The 27,621-nt window shown below is 40.4% G+C and overlaps 1 protein-coding gene across 2 annotated transcripts; it reads right to left on the reverse strand.

Moving 5' to 3' along the window:
- Positions 1–2,669: 2,669 nt before the first annotated feature.
- On the reverse strand, positions 2,670–13,114 carry SP8/9 (SP8/9 transcription factor). Of its 2 annotated transcripts, none has more exons than NM_001168189.1 (2): positions 13,004–13,114; positions 2,670–4,608 (listed from the first exon to the last, which is right to left on the reverse strand). In NM_001168189.1, the coding sequence occupies exons 1-2, from the start codon at positions 13,022–13,024 to the stop codon at positions 3,310–3,312; spliced, it is 1,320 nt and encodes a 439-aa protein (NP_001161661.1). In that variant the 5' UTR covers positions 13,025–13,114; the 3' UTR covers positions 2,670–3,309. The 2 variants fall into 2 exon arrangements, with proteins under 2 accessions (NP_001161661.1, XP_077862485.1); XM_078006359.1 differs by lacking the exon at positions 13,004–13,114 and adding an exon at positions 4,765–4,917.
- Between the last annotated feature and the right edge of the window lie 14,507 nt (positions 13,115–27,621).

The following is a 27,621-nucleotide window of genomic DNA, read 5'->3' on the forward strand; positions in this document are numbered from 1 at the left end:
CACCGACATACTTCCCAAACAAGTATTCGTATTCCGCCACCAGTTCGGGTCGTGCCATAGTGAAAAAAAGTGGGTCTGACATACAGTAGCCAGGGGTGCCTGTCTGGGTATTTTATAATAAGCACCGTCACAAGCTTTTAAAAAGAAAACTCTTGTGTCAGCGATATTAAAGTGGGTGCATTGTCTGTCGGTGTTGTTCTTTTGATGGCGTAGCATTCCGATTAAAGATGTCTAAACTCAGTAAAATGGGTCAAACCAAAACATCAATGAATCGCATTGCACATGTCGAAAAATATGAAACAAAAATACCCATAAAATACTGGGCCAATTTGAATTACAAATCGGATAAAAAGATTTTAAATTTCCCAATAAAATTACGCAGTCAAATATATACAAAATGTATAATTTTCGCATGACGTCACATTGCTGTCGACTTTATCAACCTCAACGGCGGGTAATGTTCCCAGGGATTATGATATGATGATGCCGGAAATAATGGGTTTAAGGAAACAGATTCAATTTGGGAGATAATCCTGCGATATCATCAAACCGCTCATCATTCGTTATAGCGTGCAAAAAAACAAGTTTCCCGAGCTCTGAATCGTACTCTGTAGAAGTAAAATGTTTTTCTTCAAGTTCTGGGTAAAACGTGAACAAATATATTTTTAAATATTGGCCAAAGTATTTTGCCAAAAATTGACATTTTTAGGACAGTTTTCATAAAATAAAATGATAGAGACAACATTATTTGATTTTTTGAGTTACCGTACTCACTTTCAAAACAAATATTTTGAAAACAATTCAAGACAAGAACGAAATCCCTACTAAGTCATGGTATGCTTTAGCCGATGTGACTACGAAAAACGATGAGATAGGAGGAGATTTGTGCACCATGGCAACCAATGATAAATATTTATGTATTTATGAAATGACAAACATTTCTTTAACAAATAGTTCGGTGACCCCAAATGTTTTCATGCCAAAATACTTATATTGGCATAGGATACTACATGATAATAAAATTTAGGACTTGTTCTTTTTCATTCATGATTATGTTTCTACCTCACCACGTGGATGGACGACGGTATCTAAAAATCGTTTTTATTTCTACCTCCTACAAAGACACTGGGGTTTTTTGTAGCGTCTCTTTGTCGCGATGTTAAATTAAAATGCAGTGTTTTAGTGCACGTTCATAAAGCTGTGATGACATCACCATATTGTTCTAATGGTCACTTTCGTTGTCTTGTTTCTTAATGAACCCTATATTTGCCTTTGTTTTTCGAGGGGCGTGTAAGTTGTCTTCGCACCAAAGTGTCGAAAATGCAGTCGGAACTATTAAATTTAGTGTGTTCGTCCGGAAATTGCGGATTACTAGATTTAATGATATGGGATGTGAATTCGCTTTGACTGGATGCAAGTCGAAATTGAGACTGGACATACTGGGGTGGGGTTGTCTTTACAAACAGTGAGTTGAAAATTATATACCGCTGTTCTCGGGTTATGTGAACAAACAGCACGAGGTTGCCAACTACTTGAACAATACCAGACGCAGATAAGACCAAGTGGGCTGCACCGGTGTCAAAAGTGCTAGTCAAAATGGTATTGTTGCTCGAATCCAGACAATACTACTACTCGGCAATGCCGCGTTTGAGATTGACTCCCAGAAAAAATATGCTAATACCTAACCAAACATACAACCGTATTTCGACAAAATAAAAATTGTAGAAAAGTTAGTTTGAGTAGGTGTAATACCTGTTCATGGTCTCAGGTATTAATACCCCATCGTGAGTTAAGTGGTCACTCAATAGTCTCTTCATTCGCTGTATATACATAGGTGATCGCGCCAAAAAGTGTGCTGCATCTACGTTAATTGGATCGGTTGAGAGCCGGTAAAGACCAGGCAAACAAGGTCGAAGAAAAGAAGGGACACTAATAGGCCCTTCACTGACATTCTGTGCCTTGTTTGCTAAAAAGGCGAATTGAAAGAAAACCCAATCTGGGCTGGCCGCACAATAAATTGCCTTTTGTAAAGTCGAATTTCATTGTATCCTACGACTCTAAGTTGATGCAATTAAGAAAGCCATACCATGTCACCTCGATTCCGGTGAGATCGAGATTAAATTCAATAAGGATTACGCTCACTTGGCGTTATACAAAGCTGATGTTTTCATCTAAAGTCGAGTGGATGATATCCACGGCTGGCACCATGTTTTCAACCAGTTATTGCAGAAATCTAAAAATCGTTCAAGGTAGAAAGTTTCATATTAAAGTAACCATGTCATCATTTGCTCCGTCTTGCATCGAAATACATTGTATTCCATTTTTTTTATTTGTTACTTCAAGTTTTATCTTCATGTTTATTCTTTTTAAGCTCACACGTACAATTTTCTTGTAAGTGACGCCTTGGAACCGAATTGCAATTATATTTCGTGTACACCCAATAATATCGGTACAGATACATTGTAGACAGGATAAATTGCCTTTTCAGTATCATTGAACAAGTATCGGTTCACCGCTTCTACAGAAGCTATTCCAAAACAAAATATTATAACTCTATGCCGGACTTCCCAAAAACTCTTTGGTCAACGAAATACGCCTCGCTTTCAAAATCGATTCAGATCACACCGCATCAACACACATGATCATTGCAAAGAAATTCATCCGCCATATTCAAAAATAGTCCACATCAAATTTATTGCTTCCATGTTAATTATTAGGTGATTAACTCAAAATAATCAACTTCAAAAGCTAACAAAAACTTAACGCTAAATTTTGCTTACTGAAAAAGCGAAGTGATTGGTGGGTACTTTCTACTACGAACTTGGCCCCATTGAATTAATATACACAAATATGTACGCTGTAATTGGGACTGTTCTGTCGTCAAATAGTGGCTTAAAATCGAACCATTTTCGGATTAAGATAACCTGATTGCTTGATGGAAATGCAGAGCCCTAACTTGAAATCAGAGTAAAGTTGATACACAACAAGAAAACCGCGAACACATTTCGGGTAAAAGTAAAAGCTGAACCGTAATACGAGTCAACAAAAATATGTCAGAACTCCAATGTCTTAAAGCTTCACTGAAAACGAAATTGAAATGAAAATGAAATCACTTCGCGAGTTCTTCGTCATGCAGAAAAAGTGGATTGTGTTCGGTTTTAAACTCAGCATCGGTGGCTTTTCTGCTCAAAATATCATTAGAGTTTGTATAAAAAAAAAGTCACCCAGCTTCTGACAAGTTCAACATAAGGGTGTACATACAATATTAAATAAGTGCACTAAATATTTATAAAGTCTATGAATCTATGGTCACTGCGTTGTCGATGATTTCATGTCGTTCGGCGTGTCAGCTGTCACGGGGGTTGGTGTACATATGCTGCCGGGTGTGGAAGGAGGAACGCTTGGTGGGCCGCTTTGGCTGTTTTCAGTGTCACTACCGCTGCTACTTCCACTACGTTTCCCACCGCTTGGGCTGTTGTGTGTTTTGACGTGTTTGCTGAGATGGTCACTCCGCATGAATCGTTTGTTGCAGACTGGGCAAGCGAAGCGTTTCTCCCCGGTATGCGTACGCAAGTGCCGCTGAAGTTCGTCCGAGCGAGTAAAACGCTTACCGCAGAATAACCAATTGCAGACGAATGGTCTCTCTCCGGTGTGCCATCGGAGATGCGCTTTTAAGTGCGACGTCTTTCCGTAAACTTTACCACATCCGGGGATGTGACAACTATGAATGTTCTTTTTCGGGATACATTTTCCAGCAGCGGCAAGTCGTTCGTTCTCGTGGCAGTTCGGACAATCGCACGTCGCTCTGCCGGTATAGCGACGGGTGGCCCGGGAAGCTGCCGAAAGTCCCGTTAATCCTGGCTGTGTCATTAACGGCCCGCTCATATTGGGTATGCTCATTACGTCACAGTGCGATGGCAGCATGGATTTAAAACTGTCCTGTAGTAGCGACGGTGTCGGTAAAAACTGAGCGGCTGGGTTACTGCTCAGTGCTGGGTGCGTAGATAAGGTATAGTCCGTGCTGTAGTTTGGAAGCTGTGAGTGTAAAGTCGTGCTCACGTTTTGTACAGGGTCCAACCAATTGGGGTTTGCGTGCATATCCCACCAGGTGCCTCCTGTCGACGCTACGTCTCCTGACAGCCCGGGATGAGGACTTGGTTTGAACCAGGCTGTTGGTTCATAATGGTGGCCGACATGGGCACCCATTCGTTGATACATACTCGACATCGAGAAACTGTCGGACATGCTCCCGTGCATTTTTTGTATAATAGATGGTTGTACGGAGAGATCGGCCTGGGAGTTCCTCATCTGCGACGAGACGTTCGGCAGGAACAAGTCTCCCGTATTGTAGCTCATTTGGTTGGAAGCCGACTGCGCTAAGGAGTACGAAGAAATTCCGGCAGCTGAGAAGCTGGGTTCAGTAGTGAGTCCTCCCAGTCTTGGGTTGACAATCCCTCCGGCACTGGTAACGATCGGAGACGTCTTCTTCCAAGGATGGAACCCCTTTCCGATTGCTGCGTCCGCTAGGGGCGGTGGGCTGCGGTTACCAATCTTATTACAAGTTGCGGCAAGCATAGCGAGTGGAGTGGACCCGGGCCTTGGCTGCTCCTACGGAGAAATGAGCAAGAAATCATTAGTATGGAATAACATTATAAAGGAATAAATTCAAGATTTAAGAGCCAATCACAACGGTGCACGAAAAGTTTAAGTTATAAAAAAAAATTATACGGTCTTGTTTTTCTTAACAGCGAACACAATGCCAACCTTCGGCGTTTAACTGATGTCAGTATGAGTGAGATGAGTCCCCTTAAACACATACGATGCACCCGACACTCTCAACTCACGATAAAAGAACTTGTAATAGCCGGGCAATTTGAACAACTCGGAGGAGAAATTGAACATAATTGTCTTACAACGAACGCGTACTGAAACTACCAGCTCGTAAAGTTCCCTTTCTGCTTTCTTGTTTCTCTCCGTCTTGACTCTGAGCTTTTATAGATTACTTTTAATGCCACTGCCCCTTTCGATCAATGAAAGGGTCCCAGTATACAAAGGTTTTCCTTTATATGGGGACGTTTTTTATATCACGCTATAAAAATCAGAGGGAATATCGTTATCTGTACACTGCGCATTGTTTAACGCCACCAATTTCGGCCCAGACAAAGGCTGGGTAGCCATCCTTCACTGTGTCTCTGTTGAGATATATGTAGATGAGGTCAGATTTCTTGACCTATGGGTAGTCCACAATGCCAATAAGGGCTGCCGTTACCCCAGCATACCAATTTTCCGTTAGCTTTGACGGATCAGAATGCCCACGAAATACTGTAGTGCCCCGGTTGTCTCGCCGGTCAAGTCCAAGTTTCATGCGCGTAGTAGACGACTTGCATTTATGGGTGGATTCAATGATTCCCCCGCCTTTAACACCCGCCCCTCTGTCAGTATTCACTTTGTTGTTTGACGATTCGTGAATGATCATGATCGTTTTTGAGTCGCTTCATATGTTGTGATTGGAACGCACAGTTTTGATTTAAAATATAACCGAAAATAAGATGCTTTTTTTCTTTAAATATTGAAGTATTTTGTTCACCGAGTATTTAAAAAGTCGGTCAGTCATATACCCACATCTTGCTACTTAAAGCAAGTTCACTTATGGGAGAATACGCAATCAGCCAAGTTTTGTTCGTTTTGTTCGAGTTTGCATGAATACTAAGAATGATTTTAGAAGTACTATCACTCGAAAAGGTTGAAATAAATTGGATGAGGCAGCCATGTTATTAGTACTTAACCACAAGAATGGAAAAACAAATGTATGTTGACATGAGAAAAGAACCCCTCCCCAACAACAGAAAAGCTGAAATTAATATCGCTGTATTTTGACAATACATATTAAACTGAAAGATGCGCTGTATGATCATTGTCAATCAAAACAAGTACGCTGGTCGAAAAAAACATTGTGACAGTCACAATATATATAAACCCGTGATGGATCGATCGATACATACGTCGATAGGGGATATGATTGAAATGGAATAACTGGACATCGAGGGAACCGCTTGTGGATTTTTGGTTGTGACGGTCTCCGTTGCACAGAAAAGAAAATATGCGGTCGTTAGGGTGTACGGGGCAAGTCAACAGGATTCGGTAACTGGGTGCGCAGTGTACCGTAAAAGGGTACGACCATGTGCAATCGGACGGTGGATGATAACGTTTTAATTATGCAACGTTCCAACATTGTAAGTTTCATTGATTGTTGTTTTAACGCGCCTCACTGAATTTAGATGTAGCTGCGTTTAACCCACAAACTACTGAAGTTTAATAGTTTTCTGGTTGTGGGAAACTTACTTGAAATAATATCCAACTCTATTACCAAAAATAAATTGTTGGAACACTACACTGCCTTGAACAATTATTTCGATTAATGATCTTTCGAAAAATGTGATTTTAAATTAAAAACAAAATCACGATTTTTACAACTCGGTAAATAGTAATCTTGTATATTCTTTTTTGTCTAAATGCAATAGTTTGCAATTATCGTCCACAACAAATTACAAACCAGTCCTCAAACTTACTCGCTTACATCGTCCACGTGCAAAGAAGGCTGGCCGAATACCACGAGCGTCATGGACCGAAGATGGAGAGGTCACTTGGGATTTGAGCATAAAGCATCTAAGTATAGAAGACTATGATTCAGTCGCTTACTCGAATGTTTGATAAAGTTGTTCATTTCACTACCCGTGACAGGTCGAGTCGGAATGATGGACGCGGCAGGCATTCTGGCTGTCATCCATTCATTGAAAAAAGAATTTGGGCGTCAGTGATGTATTGAAAGGTGATGGGGTGAAAAATGGGGTCTACTCGACTCAAGTACCTCTTGGCAGACCTCTAGCGTACAAAAAGGGGCCGAGCGTTTCGGACTACAGATAATTTAAATTTTATAGTCCGGAGTGCTGAATTGCCACGACTGGTGTATACACAAGTAAAGCTCCAGGCAGTAATACTGTTTCACCCGTGAGGTGCTCGTGTCTCGTCAAACTTCAATTAGATTTTCGCCAATCAATTACTGTTTTAGTTGAATTAAACTCAGCTCTTAATACTGGTCGAGTGCCAAGATCATTTGCCGGTGCACCCCAAATCGCGCTTATAGGTTATTGCGCTGTAAGACGGGCCACCGGATATATGCTTCGAGCAACAGAGCGAGTACAGGGAATAAAAAGACACCAATTAATCGGAATACGACAATTTCCTTCATTTGGGAAGAGTTAATCAAATTACACATTGCTATCGTACTTGAACCTGCTCGGTGCTTGTGATGGCGGGTATTTCCGCTAAACACACGCCTCCTTGAATCGGAGCAGCTCAAATCAATCGACCAACTTCGATTTCCTTAATAAAAGACGCGATCCGTGTAAACCTGCAATTGTTTTATATATTGTTGCATACTTTAAAGATCTGCCACTTTTAGCCTGAAATCCCTATTCACATTCACCCCGTTTCCTGCCCATTCACAGATCAGCACCGCATCGGAGTCGTCAAAATTCTATCCGGCTAATTTTCTCTCGTCGGTTTTGATTAACTGGCATATCTTTCTGATGGCCGTCAGAGGAAATTTCCGGTCTTGTCTTTGAGTCGGTGTATGATGATCGCTCCCACGTCAACCAAAATACGCGTTGTGCCATCCTAGTGTAATAGGAATGCTAAATCTGAAATATTATTAACACAATTTCCCTATTACCTGAGACATCTATATCACCCATGCTACTTATGAACAAATTACTGACAATTTCCAATAAACCAATTTTTTTACTAAAAAAAAGCGTTTCAGTAAATTACATTTTTAAGTACGCATTGTACCTTCATTTTACCAAACATTAATTACAATGCAAAAAAAAAAAGAAAAACTGTTCGGAAGTACTGTTTTTTTAATCTATAGTGTTAAATATGTACTAGAAACTGCATACGTTTTTTAGACGAGAATTAAAATACAAATACACACAACTGACTTTACCCCCTATATTTTATGAGTACCAGTTGAACAGAAGTCAGCAAAGCGTGGTCACACTAACATGTACACACACAACAACAACAACAACGACGAGCGTGACTCTGCCCTGTCGATCCGTTGTTTGTCATTACCGGTATACCTGTACGTCAACCCGCCCTGCTCCCTCCCTCCGAATTCAAAACGAGACAATTAGCAGCGCAACAGTTATCCGACTTTTGACTTCATCCAGCCACTGAATATAAACCATCTGTAAATATGTATTTTTGCGCTATCCATTGTTATTTATGTTTTTTTATGACGCATGTAATAACAGTTACGGTGGCTTTTATAGAGGTGCCGCGTCGCGTCTAAACTGTTTGAGTGTCTATATTCTCTGTGACAATGCCATGTGAGATAAGATGACAATTATCCAATTTATTGATACGATTTTTGCAGGACTGAGGAATTACAAAACAGTTTTATATTCTTCGACTCAAAAATCCACGACAAAGCCATAACGTTAAAAAAAATAGTCGGACATAATGGATTTACCCCTCTCAAGTAGTGTAACGGTGATGTCTAGAGCTGTCGTATGTTTTTGTCGTTGTATTGCTTAGAGGCTGGCAGCTCTCTAATCTCCTTAATAACGACTAATTATATCAACGTATCTCCTTACTAAACAAGGTCCCTTGTCCATTTCTGTGTCAGTATAAGCATTCACTTAGCGGTTTACTCTAAATCCACGCCTAATACTTGTTTGTTTCTTGTAAAGGGGGCAGGGCTAGTGTGATGAAGCGGTACTACCTTCAAGCTGGGGGACACCAAACGCTGTCAACAATGGGAAACAAACACCAGTATGTCTTTGTCGAGAGAGTGAGCCACGAAATTACTGGTAACATGATGGCTTGTTGTGCTTGTTTCACTGCAGCTAAGTGATTCAATCAACAAGAAAGGTACTATGCCATGGCTCTATTAAAGAGGACGATTTCGCAATTGACCCGAGTTGTTTGTGGCATTTCATGCGGCGATAAATCACCTTGCACGAAATGGACAGATGGGGGACCTCGGTCGTTGAAATTGGCACATGACTATTTAGAAACTTATCGCGGTAAACTCCCTTTCATGCGCATGGCGAAGATAATGGCCATAAAATCACCCAATTTCATGATATCATGGATTGAGTTAAAAGCAATAAATGACAAAGATATGGATTTGTTTAAACATTGTTTTTGTTTGTTTCAGTGAGTCGTCGCAGCAGACTTAAAACAAGAAAAAAAAAACATTACAACTATACACATGTTGCAACACGTGAAAGACAACGATGTTATATCCTGATATAAATCGTTTCGATTTCATCAACACGACACGTTGAAATGAATTATGTGAATGCTCATTTCTAGCCTGACAAGAATAGTCAGCAACCCGTGACGTAATCGTCACTGGAACTCGTTTTTTTACCACGCCGAGACTACAGTGCCCTAGTCTTCGCGTCACTGGCTCCATACACACTTCAATATCTTTCATGTACGCAGACAGGTATCTAAGATTTTGGCAAACCCGGTACGTTGTGGGGAATATTAACAGTATTACGATCTCGAAACATCAAAATACGTTAACCTCCAAACAGTCTCGCTCCCAATCTCAATAATGAATGACCTCAACTATCACTGGTGACAAAATAGTCAAGACATCTTGAGAGAAAATGAGATAATGCCCAAACGAAGGATAACTTTTCGTGCGTTTGACCTACACTGGTGTTGGCTGTGTTCACGTTTCCTATAGTCAATATGATTACGTTTCGTTGTTGGCTTTGTGGCTATAAATAAAATTAAAGTTTTATTTTATTTTTTATTTTAAACTGATGGTATATGTGTTATTAATAAGTTGTAGAATCAGTAATTTTAATAAGATTCAGTCGGAAAATCGTATATAATTGCTAATTAGACGCGTCTTCAAATCAAATCAAATCAAATCAAAGCCATGACTAAATTGACACAGAACGGAGCACGTGCACGTTTAATGTAATAATTATAATAAATAAAAAAAATGCATTTTGGGGATAAATAAATAATAGTATTTATATCCAGTCTGTGTGTCGTACATTAAAAGATCGGTTCATTGATACTTTTGATTGTCGTGGTTATATTTCGCTCAGATTTCTACCGCGGGGTGTTGTGTACTACGTATGAGTTAGGATGCATGTGACATTGAAAAACATGAATAGGAAGCACGTATGTATATTGAATAGGTGGCGCTCTGATAGTGAACGAGAGATATATGCCCGTTAGCGAACAGAATCGATCTTCAATTTTATTCTAAGTGTTCCATTCGGATAAGTGCTTCTATATATGTGTTTTGGTTCAAAATGGGTAGATTTGGGATTTGGAATTGTACCACCGATGATGCGAGTCGCGTTAATGAGATAAAAGCCCCGAATAAAGATCGCACCGACTGCATATGTGTTTTTACGGTGACGCGGTGCGGCACGGCAGCGAACACCCTCGCGAAGGCTGTGGGCATTTTTCATAAACTAAGGCGATAGAAATGGGCACCCTGGCTGCCTCAAGGTACTGAGTTCGTTTTTTTATATTACCATCTGTGGGCAAAGCGAAAGACGGCTTCAAAGACAAAGGAGTCAACAAGCCCGGGTATACGGTGTGTATGAGATGTTCGCTTACAAAATATGTAGTGATCTGTAACGTTGAATGCGTTATGGAATATAGCAGGTCATGAAAATACACGACCGGCGATGTACTAGGTACATTAACATCCAACGGACTCGTGGGTCTTTTCAGACGTATTAAGTCGCTAAGGTTGACGCGTTCAACCACTACCTCGGTAATTGAATCAACAACACTATCAACAGTTTTACAAAAAATGTTTGACACTCACTCGCTGAACTATTAGCACCAATTTGTGAAGCTTCCGTAAAGCGCCTACCAAGTGTTTGTCGAATCTCTTTTACATATTATTGCCTATATGTTTGACCTCTATTATTGCGAATAAACAAGCTCTTGAACTTCAACGTTTACTTTATTCTTTTTTATTGGTTTGGGTTTGGGTGTGGGAATTTAGAAATGGCTTTATCCAATCATTAGTTCAATGACCAAGGTGCGAAAAGCAACACAGTAGTAGAAATCGACAACATGTTATCTTTTTTGAAATGAGCATAACACGATGCAGATTTCAAATAAACTGAAATTGCAAAAAATGCCGGGGAAATGTAGCTCGTACAAAATAAACAGTTACTGGTGAAGTTTTTTTAAAAAATAATTTTCTTACAGCGACGGATGAAATGTATCACTGTATTCTTCCGGTGCAATGAAACGTTTTCATTTCTACGCCAAACTAGCTAATACCGTGTATATTTTAAAGTAACACACACTCACAACATTTTTAGCCGATGAAACGTGACAATTTCACAGTTTATGAACGCGATAAAAAGCGCAATGAGTAGTCTTCATGTCTCGCCGCTTTCTCCCGACAAATGTAACGAATGTTTACCGTTACGTGGCGTGTATCGGTCGGTGAGCGTGGAATTACCAGAATTTTATGTCGTTAGGAAAATAAATGACCAAAAATAAGCTACACACTAAGAAACACAACTGGAAACAGTAATTTTTAAGCTACCACACGCTGATGAAACACACCGGCGTCGTAGAGTCGTTAGTTTCATCCATGCATACCAGTTTCTACAACTACACACAATTAGAAGATAGTAATAACAAATAAGCATAAAATATATTTAAAAAATGTTGCAGACTTCATAAACCGATATGTGCAATACCACAACCGTCGAACTAACTACAGTGCCGTCCGCGTAATATATTATATTTCTGTGAGTTGAGTAAAAACTGGATAAGAAACATTTTTTTATTAATGCGCTCACGAATAAGCAAAGTTTACAAATGAAGCACAAACGGGTGACTCCAGAGATGCTATGTCAACGTGTCACACAGGGTGTCAAACCGCTGTTGTTCGTTTCAAATGAACACGGGTGAACCGGTATGTGAGGTTCCATATGACAGATTTCAAAAAAGAACGACTGTCCTTTGTGCCTTTCCTAAAAAAAACACAGGGTCGATCAAAGGCAAAAGAAGTTCAGTTGTGCGTTAGAACAGAGCACTTCTGGTTGACCGCCTCTTAAGCAAAATGCGCCTTAAAACATGGCATGTTTTAAGGTGAGAAACGGGGAAACCCGGACCAGTGAATTCATTGTGTTGTTCGAAAGAAACGCGTGGTATTCCATACTTAGTTGGACGGTAACACATAATTCAGAAAAAAAAAAAAAAAAACACACAAAAAAGCCAATTGTCCGGTTTAGCAAATTCGTAATGGGCGCAAGAGAAGTCGCCACCAATAACCAAACAGTCCCACCTAAAATGCACGACTTTTGTGTTTTGCTTCAAAAGTTTAGAACTACAAGGCCCGAATGAGGTTGGCCGCCAGATAACAACAACGCAGGTCGAGAGCGTTCGCCAACTGTCAACGGCCGACCATCGACTACACGTGGAAATGAAAAGTCTATTACGATTCGGGTATATTTATATAACCAGGAACGCGTTAAATACCTTGTACAAATAAGTATTCTAGTTGTCGTACCATCTGTAAACAAGCGGGGCGAAGACAATACTGAAAGTACCCGATCGTAAATGGAAGCCTTCCAAAGTACACATATAACAAGACAAGGGGGCTTACTCACGCGGATATGGTCTCTGTTAGCGTTGAATACGTATATGATTTCCCCACTCCTCAATCTCCAATCCAAATCCGAGGTAAGTCGAGCTTTGAACAGTTAGGTAGCGATCACCGACATAGCTACCCAGTCCGAACAGAGAGCGAAATGCGATCGAGTTAATGTGCAGCGTTAACTTGCGCGGAGTGGCGGCGAGATCTCCAAGGTGAAGCCTTATATATGAATGAGGCTACACGCCGTAGTAAGGTCCCTAACAAACCCAATTTAGAAACTAAATGAATGCAATTGTAGCAATTATATATGAAACGTTATGGAGAAATGCTTACCCCAAGCAACGATGTCGCCATTATACGATTCTCGACTTATTTTTCTAAGTCTCCACTCCCCTCACCTTACGTGAAGTGGCTTTTCCAGTCCAACTTTGGAGATCGCAAGCGGTAGAGGTGGTTACTGAGATGCAAATGACCAGGTCCGCCCATTTGGCCCGATAATTGCCGCTTGCAAAGGGCTTTGAAGAGCCGCCTATCGGCTGATCCACCAATGACACATTGTCCCTTCTCTGCTTGTTTTGCATATATGTTTCCGAGTGATGCGCAGATCACACGAATTATTACGCCAGGTACGAGTTGACGAGTCAAAAAGACAAGTCCAGAGTCTATTGCTCAGTGCCAGCCGGGTTACGATCTTCATTTTTCGCTCATCGTTCGGTTATAGTGGAAAGGGGAGTGGAAGGAAGGGGAGGGGGGGTCTCCTCTTCTTTTGTTCCAGTCACGGCATAGACAACAGATCGTGACTTGTAAGTAACACGTTATCAGCGCTGTTAACCCCTCCCCTCATTTTCATATTAAACATTCTATAAACAACACCTCCGTTGTAATTATAGTAGAGAGAGAAAATAACTCTCCCAGTTGAGGTCAACGCAAAGACACCACGGCCGGACAACATGCTCAGGGTGGTTGCCACGGCAACCCCACATCGCTGGCAAACACTCGTAAAATACACACGTTAACACGTGATGAGCACACATAACATTCAACTGGATTTCAATGTGCCACTCTTCAATGCAATGAAAGCAAAAATGTTGAAAATAAAAAACAAGTTCTGGTTTCCGATTGTGGCTTCCTTTTTGTTGGTCAGTTAGAATGTAAGCTTCAATCATTTTTAGACATTGGTAGTATTCGTGAGTTTTGGGATAATTGACGTACTACTAGAAGAAGAAAAAAATGAGTAATTTACAATTAAGCAGCTGTATCGAATGTACATAAGGCCTGGGGTATTTCGACAACTGTCGCAACAGAGCAGCATACACATCTCGTAATCCTATATAGTCGGCATGAACGGCCAATTTCAACAGATTTACGCCTCAGAGACGCATCCCTTTAACGTGTAAGCCAGTGCTTTCAAAACTAGCATGGATAATCAGGTATATTTTTAAATTCTTGCTCGAAACGAACCAGCATGATACGATAAAAAAAGATCCCCAATCCGATAGCGCCGCCATGAATGAATAAATACAAAACATTTCCCATCTGCAGTGATGTAATATAATTCTCAGACAATGGGGGCGGAATGCCTAGTCTTGCAGAGGTGACAGGATCCACCCGGGGGATAGAAAAGCCCAACCCATGCAGATGTAGGCGGCATATAGAGGTCTCTAAATAAAGCTAACAATCATGGTGATGTGGGGGTACGTTTGCTAGCCAAAAACGGCCCCAGGCTTGAGGAGTGATCGTAGTAAGAGGCGAAAAAAATCACACAGGCGGAATTTGTTTAGATTTAAAAATTCGAGTGAGAGCGGGTCTTACTGTCTGGCTGTCAGACCAGCATTGGATGCATTGGTGTATAGAGATCGATCGATTATATAGAAGTTCGCCCGAGGATGTTTTCATTAGTGATATCAACACGTTCGTGGAGTCGCTCAAACACTGCCAACGTAGTTTAAATGAATAATAATATAAAAAAACGTGGTTTACAAATTTCCAAAACTGAACCCGCGCACACACTGTTATTTTAAATAGACAGCGCCTGTTGGTAGCGTGGTTCCCCCACATCACGGCCAAGTAGAAGACTGACGTTTCGGGCGATTTACATCTCTATGGTTCACGTTGTTTGGAGTTATATATGCATGTACGGAGTGTGATTATTAAAAACGGGGCGCGCTCACGAATCTTGTTATTGGCACCTTCGTCTCACTGTGTATAGAAAAACAATGTCTGTATGGAAAATATGTTATCGGGATACCTCGCCACAGATAATAAATAGAGCGAACGGCGAATGGGTGGTAATTGCGCTCAATTGATTGGTTTAAGATTAAAACAGCCTATTAAGTAAAGAAACCCGAATTCACCCATTGATATATGTACGTAAGAGGCAACCACCTGTGAGCGGCGGTTGGATCATGTGTCCACGAACTGGTAATACTATCCGTGGTGTTTCGATTAGTGTTACAATATATCCTGCAAATAAGCCTGTCTAATCCGTGGTTCAATAGTTAAACAACATGACGAGAGCGGAACGCCTTTGCCAGGGGGCCCGGGTACTCTCCTTGCATTCGGGTTACAAGAAATGGCGTGTGTGAAAGGGCGCCCATGGCGGCGAGTCAGTTCTTGCACCAGCGTACATGAAGTGCGTTATCTCGACTCATCGCAGGGCAGGGTGTCACAAATGCAGTAAACTGCCACTTGCCGACCAATGACAATAGAACCTCTTAACATGCGGAGGATTGATCGCTCCACCTGTCGAAAATGGTAACTCTCGCGAATTCGCGTACGGACGGGGCCCTGTTTGTCAAAGAGAATACAAAAATCACCGCGCAACTGTGTGCGGTTCCCCCACTGGACTGGGGTATAATTTCGGATAAAAACAACGGAACTTAGCGGGGAAAAACGGAAATTAGACGCGTCAAACTAACATGTGGTGAGCTTTCTTGGTGCCGTGTTTGTGAAATGGATACTGCCTGGGGGCTATGCATGATCATAAAGCATTTGCTGGCCACGTCTGCAATGAAAGCGGCGGTCTTGCATTAGAAATAATGCTGATATCGGTAATTTGTCGCAGGGAATCTAAACCATTACTATTATCAGTCCGCCCGTCTAGTTGATGACAAATTTGGCAGTTCCAACCGTGCGTGTTCATTCTTAACACGTATATTACTTGACATTGTATACGGTGTACTAGAATACTGCCGGGTACATAACCGTTGAGTGTTCCTTCCTGTTAAATTATAGATCAAGTCCGGATTGATATTCGCGACTTGTAAGTTTCCCGGTATTTACGTGAATTCCGTAGGCGTAGCCGGTCTTCCCTCTGGGTGGGGTAGGGTGTATTACTGGGCGTCCACGTAGGAGGGCAACGTCACCCCAATATGACAAGATCAGGCTAACGAAGGCGAGGCCCCGTAACCTGTATACCCTGTCGGCGTAATAACGTAGCCGCCTATGAATGTCACTATTTTTTTTTCTGTGCATAATAGCGGCTTATATCACCCACCATCGACGTGCACAAAACCACTACAAACACCAATACCACGGCCCTAGAGTGGTGAAAAATTGTCTGTCCATTGCCAGATTCACGGGTCGAATGGTTTCCCATTTCGATACCACAAACAAATTTAATTACATACTTGTCACGTTTTGTTTTATACAGGTTCCGTCTTCTATTAGTGTACTGACTCTAGTAAGCAAACAAACTAACCAAACAAATGTATTTATTTATTTATTTATTTATTTATTTATTTATTTATTTATTTATTTATTTATTTATTTATTTATTTATTTATTTATTTATTTATTTATTTATTTATTTATTTATTTATTTATTTATTTATTTATTTATTTATTTATCTGTTTGCATAAGCACAGCTTCAATGATAGCACCAGCAACAGTACAACTGGATAAAATGTTGGGAAATATTAACCGTGGTACGTTAAGCGATTTGACCCGCCTTTACATCCTCCCATGACCCCAATTGTGCGATGTGAGCAAAACGAGAAGCTACCATTCATTGAAATACACTTTAAACTTGAAATAGCACTCTTTATTTTAAAGTGTTATGTATATATGCCATATATTGTACTCTTCAAAAAAGAACCTCGATGATCGTCGCGGACTAGAGTATCTACGCCTAAAGAATCTCTCAATTGACGACCTGATACGCCCGTCACTCCTCCCCCATTCACCTAGGTAAATACTTCATATGCCCGGTTGTTTACTTTAAGGCTTTGCGAGTGCATGTTTATTCTACTCTCCTTCAATCGATCGATGTGAAGTAGAAATAACTGACTCTCTCGTCCCTGTGTAACCAATCCTTTCATCCAGACCACCTTTTGTTAGTTTGTTTGCATGTTTGTTTGCTCAAGTATGCGATACTGGCTTAATTGCCTCCGATGAGCTATGTGTTTTTTTTCTTTTCTTTTCATAGACGTTCTATAATGTCAAAGAGAAAGAAGCAAATAAAACGATGCCAAAAACAAGTCCCGCTACTTACAAGGTGTTGGCAAACTTCAATAACTGTTCTTTGCGTTCGATACAAAAAAAAGACGAAAACAAAGAACCCATGGCGCGGATTGGAAAAGACTGAGAAGAAAAGTGGCTCCATCGACAAAATTTGAGGATATTATATTTGGGGGGGGGGACATATGGGTTTATGCATTGCACTTGTGTTATTCGACATTAGTACACGTTTCCGCTTGTGTATGTCTTCTCCGCGCAGAGTCAATTAATTTAGAAAAGAACATGATTACGGCAATGGTGGTGATGCGCACACATTTGAAGGTCCGTCATAAACGAGCACGGTGATCGGCTTGCTATAACCACCTCCCGTTATCCGCAGTACTAATATTTGTATTCTACGTCATTAATGCATATGTTTGTTTATTTTTGATAAGAAGAGAAAGGGAAAGAGGGGATTACGTTAGAATAGCGGCGATCGTTACGCTTTTCCGAAAGACTTATTCATTTATTTCAGGGGGATCTCGCCGAGATTAGGCATGCTCGTTCCAGGTCCTAGCAATTCAGGCGGATCTAAAAGTAAAGTCTTCTGAAGCGAAGCAAGGAGAACACATCTGTAGGTGGTTGTGTTAGTCTGTAAAATAAAAATCTGAGTATGAAGGACCCCAAATTCTTAGACAGGCGATCACCGAATTCCGGCTTAAATTATTAACTGTTCTGTATATTAAAAAAATAAGAGAAAAAAAAAAACTATCAATTTTAGCAAACAATACAGGGTCGCACAATCGAACTCGGTAGAAGAAAAAACAGTTTTAACTACATCGATGATTTGCTAGAGTGCATTGCAAAACCTTCTGTCCTCAACGACACAGATGCTAGGGCTATAGTTTAATGGGGATCTCAAATCTACTACGATGACGCCCAGTGACCAGTGACTCCGGAACAGATTTGCGAATTCAAATTGTTCACTATAGCCCCGGGCTACCGTACTTTGAAAGCAATAGGAATTGCCAGTTGTGCTCTCCACGGCCATCATCATCTGCCTTCAATAGAAAGTTCGTCCCGTGTATAATTACTTTCGTGTCTACTTCAAGAATATCTGAGTTTAGTGGTAGTTATTTTTCAAATTGTCTGTTTCTATGGTTTTAAAAGAAGCGCCGTTGATGTGTGTAGATATGAGATATATTAGGTCTTTATATATATGGGTCTCCCAGTATAATCTCATCAGCAGGCCTCGCTCTGCTTACGACAGAACTTCGCGCAACAAAGGGCGGATAGAATCCCCGATTTTGAAAGATAATCCCCAGGCCGATACGAGAATCTTTCAAAAAAAGGGGGCGGGCCACGCATCCTAAAATCCACCGGCAAAGCTGACCAAAAAGGGGGAAGCGCACTGCATCACTGATGCACTGAAGCGAACAATCCAAAGCTTTGTGCAGTTTAAACTACCAGTCAACAAATTACCCAACTACCTTTGTCAGCACGGCCTTGCTCAGTCCATGCACGTATATTACTGGCACAACCGAGGCGAGCATGTCTGCCACTTTTATTTTTTTTTTATTAAATAACGTCGTTTCTGGTCAACTTGTACACGTGAATACACCGCGATGTCAACCACCCGTTAGTTGCAATGAAAATGGTTTCCAATCCCCTCGTGGACTGGCTCTTTCGTCCAAAATTGGTGACTAGTTGCTTAATTTCAGTTTAGAGTTACAATGAAAAGGTGTGTATACAGATTTGGGAATGGTTAGAATAGTCTAATAAGCGGGACCAATTCTCTCCTTTCATGACAGACATTCATTACGACTGGGGTTCTCCTATAATTAGATGAACCATCAATAGGAGCCGACCGATGAATGCTCCCAAACAAACGCCATAGAAAAGACGATTCACGTTACAGTCAAATTTCAATAGCTACTCGCCTTCCCAACGTTTAACCGAACTCCCCGAGCTGGGACGGTGCTGTTCTTTGACAACTCGCGTTCGAACGACGCTGTGACAAACTAAATTGCAGCAATTACTAAGTGGGTTAAGGTGATGTTTATAAACTTAATTTAGGTAGAGTCAATCCATGAAAACAATTACCCAAACTTGCATGTTTTGTGATACTTTATGCGTATATAGGTTGACTCGGCTCTGACTAGACAACTTGAGGGGTACTTTCGCCTTATATACACGCTCGTTCTAGGCAAAGACAGTTACTAGTATTCTACATGCGGTATATGATTCTTGGTGCGCATGTACCACATCAACGGTAAACGGGTACAAATGTATATGCGATTATTTGACCTCTATTGAAATGGAACCAGCAACCCGGACCCCATCACCGGGCACTATCTATCCGTCCACTTCCTCGCCGTTACATGTAATCTAAAACAGACTATTTATTAAATATAAGGACAATTTATAAGTTTTGTTTTTAATATACTGTAAGGCACCGGCGTTTAAAGTCACGTGACTAAATCGAACTTGAAATTCGATGGAATTCGGCTCCGGCTCGTACTAGCACACGCAGTAAACATGCATGTAATCACGACCCGTGGACCATCCCCGGGGAAGTAGACACTCATATTAGCTACACGCCTTAACGTGTAACTAGTAAACTCGCGTTGATTCAGCATCCACTTATTGAAACACGAAAATAGATTAAAAAAACACATTTAAAATCTTCTTGCAGGCCCCACTTATTTATATTGATAATATTCCACCCACATACATATATACGCATTACTATTTCGGGTGGAATAAGGTGGACGATCTCGTTTTAGTGATTCTTCCTAATACTTAGCTGAAAAAAGTAGCCCCTTCTGTTATCGGGAGCGTTGCTGCTAAACGAGTCCCCAGCGTGCACAATAGCGCCCTAGAATTTGATTGACTGCATGGGACTCAATAAACCGTTGGTGCTGTGGCACCCCCTATCAGCCGGTGGGCACCAATTTGGCAGTGATTTATGCCTTTAAGAAGACGCTACACTGTCCGCGCGAGCAGCTTCATGTCAAATCACAACAAAAGCGCACGGGCACTTAGCGATGCGATTATTGAGACTAGTAACAAGGAGTCATTCGCCTAGCGCGAGATCTCCAGTGAGAGCTCATGTACCGAAAACGTAGGATTTTATAAATGCTTTTGTCCTAGCTTAAAAACGGGGGACGATGAGCCGATTAACAGGCCATTTACAGCACGCCCGCGTCGATGTATCTCCGGCGTTCACCAGAACGCGTATTGATTCCGGCGTTGCGCGTGTTCAAAACCTAACTAATATTCATAAGGAGAGGGGGCAACTGTATCATGAATGTGAATCGGGGGGTGGTGATATGTAAGATATTGAGTTTCTAAATTTCCAAACTAACTGTTAACGTAGACTCAAATCACTGTCAACGTGATGCATGAGTACCGGGGTTCAGGTTGAGTTGCTGGAAACACTGGATCTTTGCACCATGGGGTGAATGATAGAGCTGTGAGATTCGCATTGTTAAGTCCCCATTCCTACTCATCATTATGGTGACAATGACGGAGGCAAACAACGGGGTGCCTTTTTTCCCCACCGGTTCCCCTAACTAACATGTATGGGATGTGCTGTAACCCCCCCTGGTTGTCTTGGTGATGTTTCTATTTTCCAACCAATTACAAATTTACGATTATTGTGCCCGTACATACTACTTGAACAAGCCAAAATAAGTGAACTGTAACTTGCTGTAACCCCTAACATGCCACAGAAAACTGAGTTGAATCTATTGGAATCGTATGCGCAGCAACGGCGTCGTAGACGAAAAATCGTGATCGCCTGAAGCGTGGAAACAAAATAGCAGCATTTACTACATATTAGGCATAAATGACGAAACGAGCCGTTCTTCTTGACACAACAGACACCAATACCGCTGAAAAGTCAATATTTTCATTCATAAAACAATATAACAATAAACACAATGAAACCGATCATCTATGCACATGATATAGATCGAAATACGGCTGGTAAACAAAATTGGACATGTCTATATATTTCTGAAGATTAATTACCGGATTTAGGTGAATTCGTTTTTTTTTTAAATGAGATATTATTTCGAATTAGCAAACATTTAGTCACGATCGTACATGTTTCAATGCAACATTCAATATATATTTCTTTGAACGCATTAATGATGAATGAATTATATCTTCAAGGACAACGTGACTAAACCCGCCGGAGGCTTGTCTTCTCTCGTCGTATGTTTTTGTTTTCGTATGTGTTTCCGTTAAATGACAGTTAAGTAGTTTCAGACATTATAATCACCAATCCTAAACGGTATCTATGCATACCAAGTCCGTAATTTTGTAAAGTTTACCAAACAAAATACAGCGCCTTGCTGATGACTGCAAACTGTCAACTAGAAAGATTACGAATCGAACGTGCAGCTGCAAACCAAGCGAGGTTACATGAGGCGGCTAGCGAGCAAGCATTTACTTCCCATTCTTGTTTTAAACAAAATAAACACATACTTGTCATGGAAAAAATGATTGCTAATACAAATGAGCACGGCACGAAATGATGAAATATGCATCGCCGATGTGTTTTGTCCACAGATGCGAAGGGATTGTAAAGCGAAACGGAGTCGCAACTGTACCGTTTAATCGAACTGAAAAGTGGCAACGCGACAAAGTGTTGTCAGAGCCCGCTCCATTCTTTTGGAAAGCAACACAAAGAAATTTACACGTGTAGCATTGAATGGGGCGATTGGATCTGTAAAAGGTACTGTATACATTGGAAAATTGCATAAACAAGTGTACGCAGTCGAGTAGTGTCCCAGTTCACCACCGAGTGCGTTCAGGGGATGCCGTTTGTGGCGACTTTACATAAAGCTTGATACAGAGAATGGTAGTGACAATCCCCCAGTTAAGCAAGGGATGAGAGGACGAGTAATCCCGTTACCATGGCCACAAAACCAGAGCTGTTGTGTCACCGACTGTGGTAATTTGTCTTCGTTGTCTTGTACCTTTCCGGGAAATGAAAACAACGTTGTGAAATAAAAGATCAAGGGCAACACAGGGAAAACATGTTTTTAGTATTTACAACACAGTATAGCAGTTATGAATCCGTTAAACATTCAACTGGACTCCCCCGGGAATAGGGGAGGACCACTAACAATCACACAGAATAAAACGAAGCATGGCGACTGTGTGACATGGGAGTGTAAATTTCATAAACTAGTACTGTTTATATCAGTATAAATATTATTTTCTTGCAAATGGTGTACAAACCGTTAAACAAAATTACAATTATTTAATCTACGCCGCGGAGTGAAACAGACCCGATAAATGATTCTAACCCCGTAAGTGAACGGAACCGAGTTCCGTAAACAACGCGTCCGGGTAAATCAGTCATTATGAAATATAAATTTGTCAAATGAAGGATGCCTGCAACCACTATATCAATCACCCCCATCTCGTGAATCTGTTTGCACCGCAGTGCTAATCGCAACGAAATAAGCCTACTCGTGCGCTAGTCAAATACAAGCAATTGTCACCAATTAGCACGCTCTCAAAACTGAAAACGATTTCTCTGCCTCCAAATTACCCCCGATGCCGCCATGAGAAGGGAATGAGTGTCTCGGCAACGCAGGCAGGGTTGGCGGAACGCGCTTACGCTATTAAAATGGGCGTGAATTTTCTAAGTCGAGTCAAGTCGAGTTTCATAAATACAACATTTCCCCTTTTATCATGTCTATAGTGGTTATCTACTTATGAAAGAACGTTGTTGTTTTTTAACAGCGACCGCTCTGTAGAAAAGCTTCTATGTCATTTTTGTTGTCAGTCGTGTCTCATTTCGAACAGGAATCATTGCGGATTTACCTATAATGCACTGCGACGTGGGACAGATTATTTGTCTGACAAACTATGTGATAACTTCCAAAATTTCAGCTATTCTTCTTTCATCGCTTGGCCCGGTTTTGCCATTCTATAATACCATCCCATTTTTCTTTAAATATTATATCTCAGCAGCAGTTGATATCTCGCGTGACCGAAATGTACCATGGGTATATTCCACGAGTAAAGGCCTCTCTGTGTGAAATGTAACATTATTATGTAAAAAATTACAGAAACTGAACAAATTGGGAGACACGACGTCGTACTTATTCCGTACAAGGCAATACTGGGAAACCGCACCACACAAGCGTGGAACCATTATGTCAGTAGCTATCTCATTGGTTATCCGTTTAGTTTCTCATATGTTAGCACAAACACACCGGTTAAGCCAATACACGAATATTTAACTAAATATCCCAATCTAGAGGATCTTGACTGCCTCACCCGCCCAATCTCGGACTCCATCACGAACTCGGTTACAATTTATTGATATCTCTATCGATTCATTTAAATACAAACTAATTGTACTATTGTAAGTTACCCGCCGTACATTTTTATCGTTTTTTTTTGTTCGACCTTTAATTATTCTATTTATTATTAAGAACATGGGTCTGACAAGATGCGCAATATAACAGCTACTTTCATTATCAATTTGTCTAATAATAATTCATTTTTACTATATCAAAGTATTAGATAAGTGTAATTTTACTATTTTGATAATGACAAGTTCATTCATACATTCAAGTTTTTGCGAAAACCGCAAATCGGAAATGAGCCGAGTCAGCGCTGTGAATTCTGGGTAGCCGGTAAATTTCTCCCGGAGGCGGGGAGGGGTAACAATTCACGTTACAAGTATAGCACATAGTGTGTTTAGTTATATAGCCCGCAGATTAGGCTGACAACTCACCAGACGGATACGTAAAGCAAATTCAATTAATTCACTAGCATGTTTGTTTTTCTCCCCGACCATAAATTTTCTACAATCAAATATCATTAATTTGTGCCGCGGATGTTTATTAGGCTCTTGGTACTAAGCGAGCATACGTGAATACTCTCCACTGACGGGGTAATATCTACCTAGTGGCGGAGAAAACATCGCCATGCTTGAGCGCTTTAACAACCGTCCATCGGATGTTAGAGCATTAGATCCAACACGACTATGTTGTCATCAATCACGCGTCTCTCGTCTTATGTAATTTCATAATCAGTGATACGCATCGAAAATAGCCGGAGAATTCGACAAACGCTAGTAGAGACACTACTAGGTGATGAAATTCGTACCCTGCGGCCATTAGACGGACCGACGCCGACGTCAAAATTATACGCCTACCGGCTCCGACTAAAGTAATATTCAATATTTAAGTATCTAAGAGATACACGTGTTTAAGGGAAGAGGGGAGGGGAGTTCGCAAAATTGATAATGGAATAATGGTGTCCAGATAAATACATGCAGAAATTGACAACGCGTGTATCAGTTTTACTAATTTTTTTTAGAATGTCTAACGTTAGGCGCAGTTTTCTCGCACCTTCTTTTCCACGGTTGCAATTTTGTTAATGAAATCGTTTCACGTATTTATAAATACAGCTCACAAAATTATTTTAATCTATTGATTTTGTTAGTTTATTTTTGTTTTGATATCTCAACAACTCGGCTTTGGCTTGTTATAATACACCTGCATTGTCTTTATTTTAGAATTTATTAATTATTTCAAAATGTTGGATATATTCACTGCACTGCTATTGCCGCACACTAGAATGTCTATTATAACACACTGATATTGCCCTATACCAAATTGTTTGGCCATGGTAAGACACTGATATTGCCCTATATCAAATTGGTGGTCCATGGTAACACACTGATATGGTAGTATATTGTAACACATTCAAATTGCCATACACTAGAATGACAGTCTTTTGTAACACACTAATATTACCTATTCCAGAATCATGGTCTTTTGTAATACGCTGATATTGCCCAATACCAGGATGGTAGTCTATTGTAACACACTGATATTACCCACTACCAGAATGGTAGTCTGTTGTAACACACTGATATTGCCCTATTCCAGAATCATGGTCTTTTGTAATACGTTGATATTGCCCAATACTAGGATGGTAGTCTATTGTAACACACTGATACTGCCTATTATCATAATGGTAGTCTGTTGTAACACACTGATATTGCCCTATTCCAGAATCATGGTCTTTTGTAATACGCTGATAGTGCCCACTACCAGAATGGTAGTCTATTGTAACACACTGATATTGCCCATTACCAGAATGGTAGTCTATTGTAACACACTGATACTGCCTATTATCAGAATGGTAGTCTGTTGTAACACACTAATATTGCCCTATTCCAGAATCATGGTCTTTTGTAATACGCTGATATTGCCCAATACTATGATGGTAGTCTATTGTAACACGCTGATATTGCCCATTACCAGAATGGTAGTCTATTGTAACACACTGATATTGCCCATTACCAGAATGGTAGTCTATTGTAACACACTGATAATGACCATTACCAGAATGGTAGTCTATTGTAACACACTGATATTACCCACTACCAGAATGGTAGTCTATTGTAACACACTGATATTGCCCATTACCAGAATGGTTGTCTGTTGTAAAACACTGATAATGCCCATTACCAGAATGGTAGTCTATTGTAACACACTGATATTACCCACTACCAGAATGGTAGTCTATTGTAACACACTGATATTGCCCATTACCAGAATGGTAGTTTATTGTAACACACTGATATTGCCTATTATCAGAATGGTAGTCTGTTGTAACACACTGATATTGCCCTATTCCAGAATCATGGTCCTTTGTAATACGCTGATATTGCCCAATACTAGGATGGTAGTCTATTGTAACACGCTGATATTGCCTATTACCAGCGTGGTAGTCTGTTGTACATACTGATATTGCCCATTACCAGAATGGTTGTCTGTTGTAACACACTGATAATGCCCATTACCAGAATGGTAGTCTATTGTAACACACTGATATTGCCCATTACCAGAATGGTAGTCTATTGTAACACACTGATACTGCCTATTATCAGAATGGTAGTCTGTTGTAACACACTGATATTGCCCTATTCCAGAATCATGGTCTTTTGTAATACGCTGATATTGCCCAATACTAGGATTGTAGTCTATTGTAACACACTGATATTGCCTATTACCAGCATGGTAGTCTGTTGTAACACATCGATATTGCCCTTTTCCAGAATCATGGTCTTTTGTAATACGCTGATATCGCTCAATACTAGGACGGTAGTCTATTGTAACACGCCGATATTACCCATCACCAAAATTGTAGTCTATTGTAACACACTGATATTGCCCATTACCAGAATGGTAGTATATTATAACATACTGATATTGCCTGTTACCAGAGTGATAGTATATTGTAACACACTGATATTGCCCATTACCAGAATGGTAATCTAATGTAACACATTGATATTGACTGTTACCAGAATGATAGTATATTGTAAAACACCGATATTGTCTGTTACGAGAATGGTAGTCCATTGTAATACACAGATATTACCCACTACTAGAAGGGTAGTCTATTGTAACACACTGATATTGCCTGTTACCAGAGTGATAGTATATTGTAAAACACCGATATAGTCTATTACCAAAACGGTAGTCCATTGTAAAACACCGATATTGCCTATTACCAGAATGGTATTCTATTGTAACACACTGATATTGCCCACTACCAGAATGGTAATCTATTGTAACACACTGTTATTGCCTGTTACCAGAGTGATAGTATATTGCAAAACACCGATATTGCCTATTACCAAAACGGTAGTCCATTGTAAAACACCGATATTGCCTATTACCAGAATGGTATTATATTTTAACACACTGATATTGCCCATTATCAGAATGGTTTTCTATTGTAACACACTGATATTGCCCATTACCAGAATGGTAGTCTATTGTAACACACTGATATTACCCACTACCAGAATGGTAGTACAAATGTATATTGTAACACACTGATATTGCCTATTACCAGAATAGTAGTCTATTGTAACATCCTGATATTGCCCATTAGCAGAGTGGTAGTCTATTGTAACATACTGATATTGCCCATTACCAGAGTGGTAGTATACTGTAACATACTGATCTTGCCTGTTACCAGAGTGATAGTATACTGTAACACACTGATATTGCCCATTACCAGAATGGTAATCTAATGTAACACATTGATATTGACTGTTACCAGAGTGATAGTATATTGTAAAACACCGATGTTGTCTATTACGAGAATGGTAGTCCATTGTAATACACTGATATTACCCACTACCAGAAGGGTAGTCTATTGTAACACACTGATATTGCCTGTTACCAGAGTGATAGTATATTGTAAAACACCGATATTGCCTATTACCAAAACGGTAGTCCATTGTAAAACACCGATATTGCCTATTACCAGAATGGTATTCTATTGTAACACACTGATATTGCCCACTACCAGAATGGTAATCTATTGTAACACACTGTTAATGCCTGTTACCAGAGTGATAGTATATTGTAAAACACCGATATTGCCTATTACCAAAACGGTAGACCATTGTAAAACACCGATATTGCCTATTACCAGAATGGTATTATATTGT

Source organism: Saccoglossus kowalevskii, chromosome 22, assembly GCF_978046115.1.
Source record: "Saccoglossus kowalevskii chromosome 22, keSacKowa6.1, whole genome shotgun sequence".
In the NCBI taxonomy this organism is placed as follows: Eukaryota; Metazoa; Hemichordata; class Enteropneusta; family Harrimaniidae; genus Saccoglossus; species Saccoglossus kowalevskii.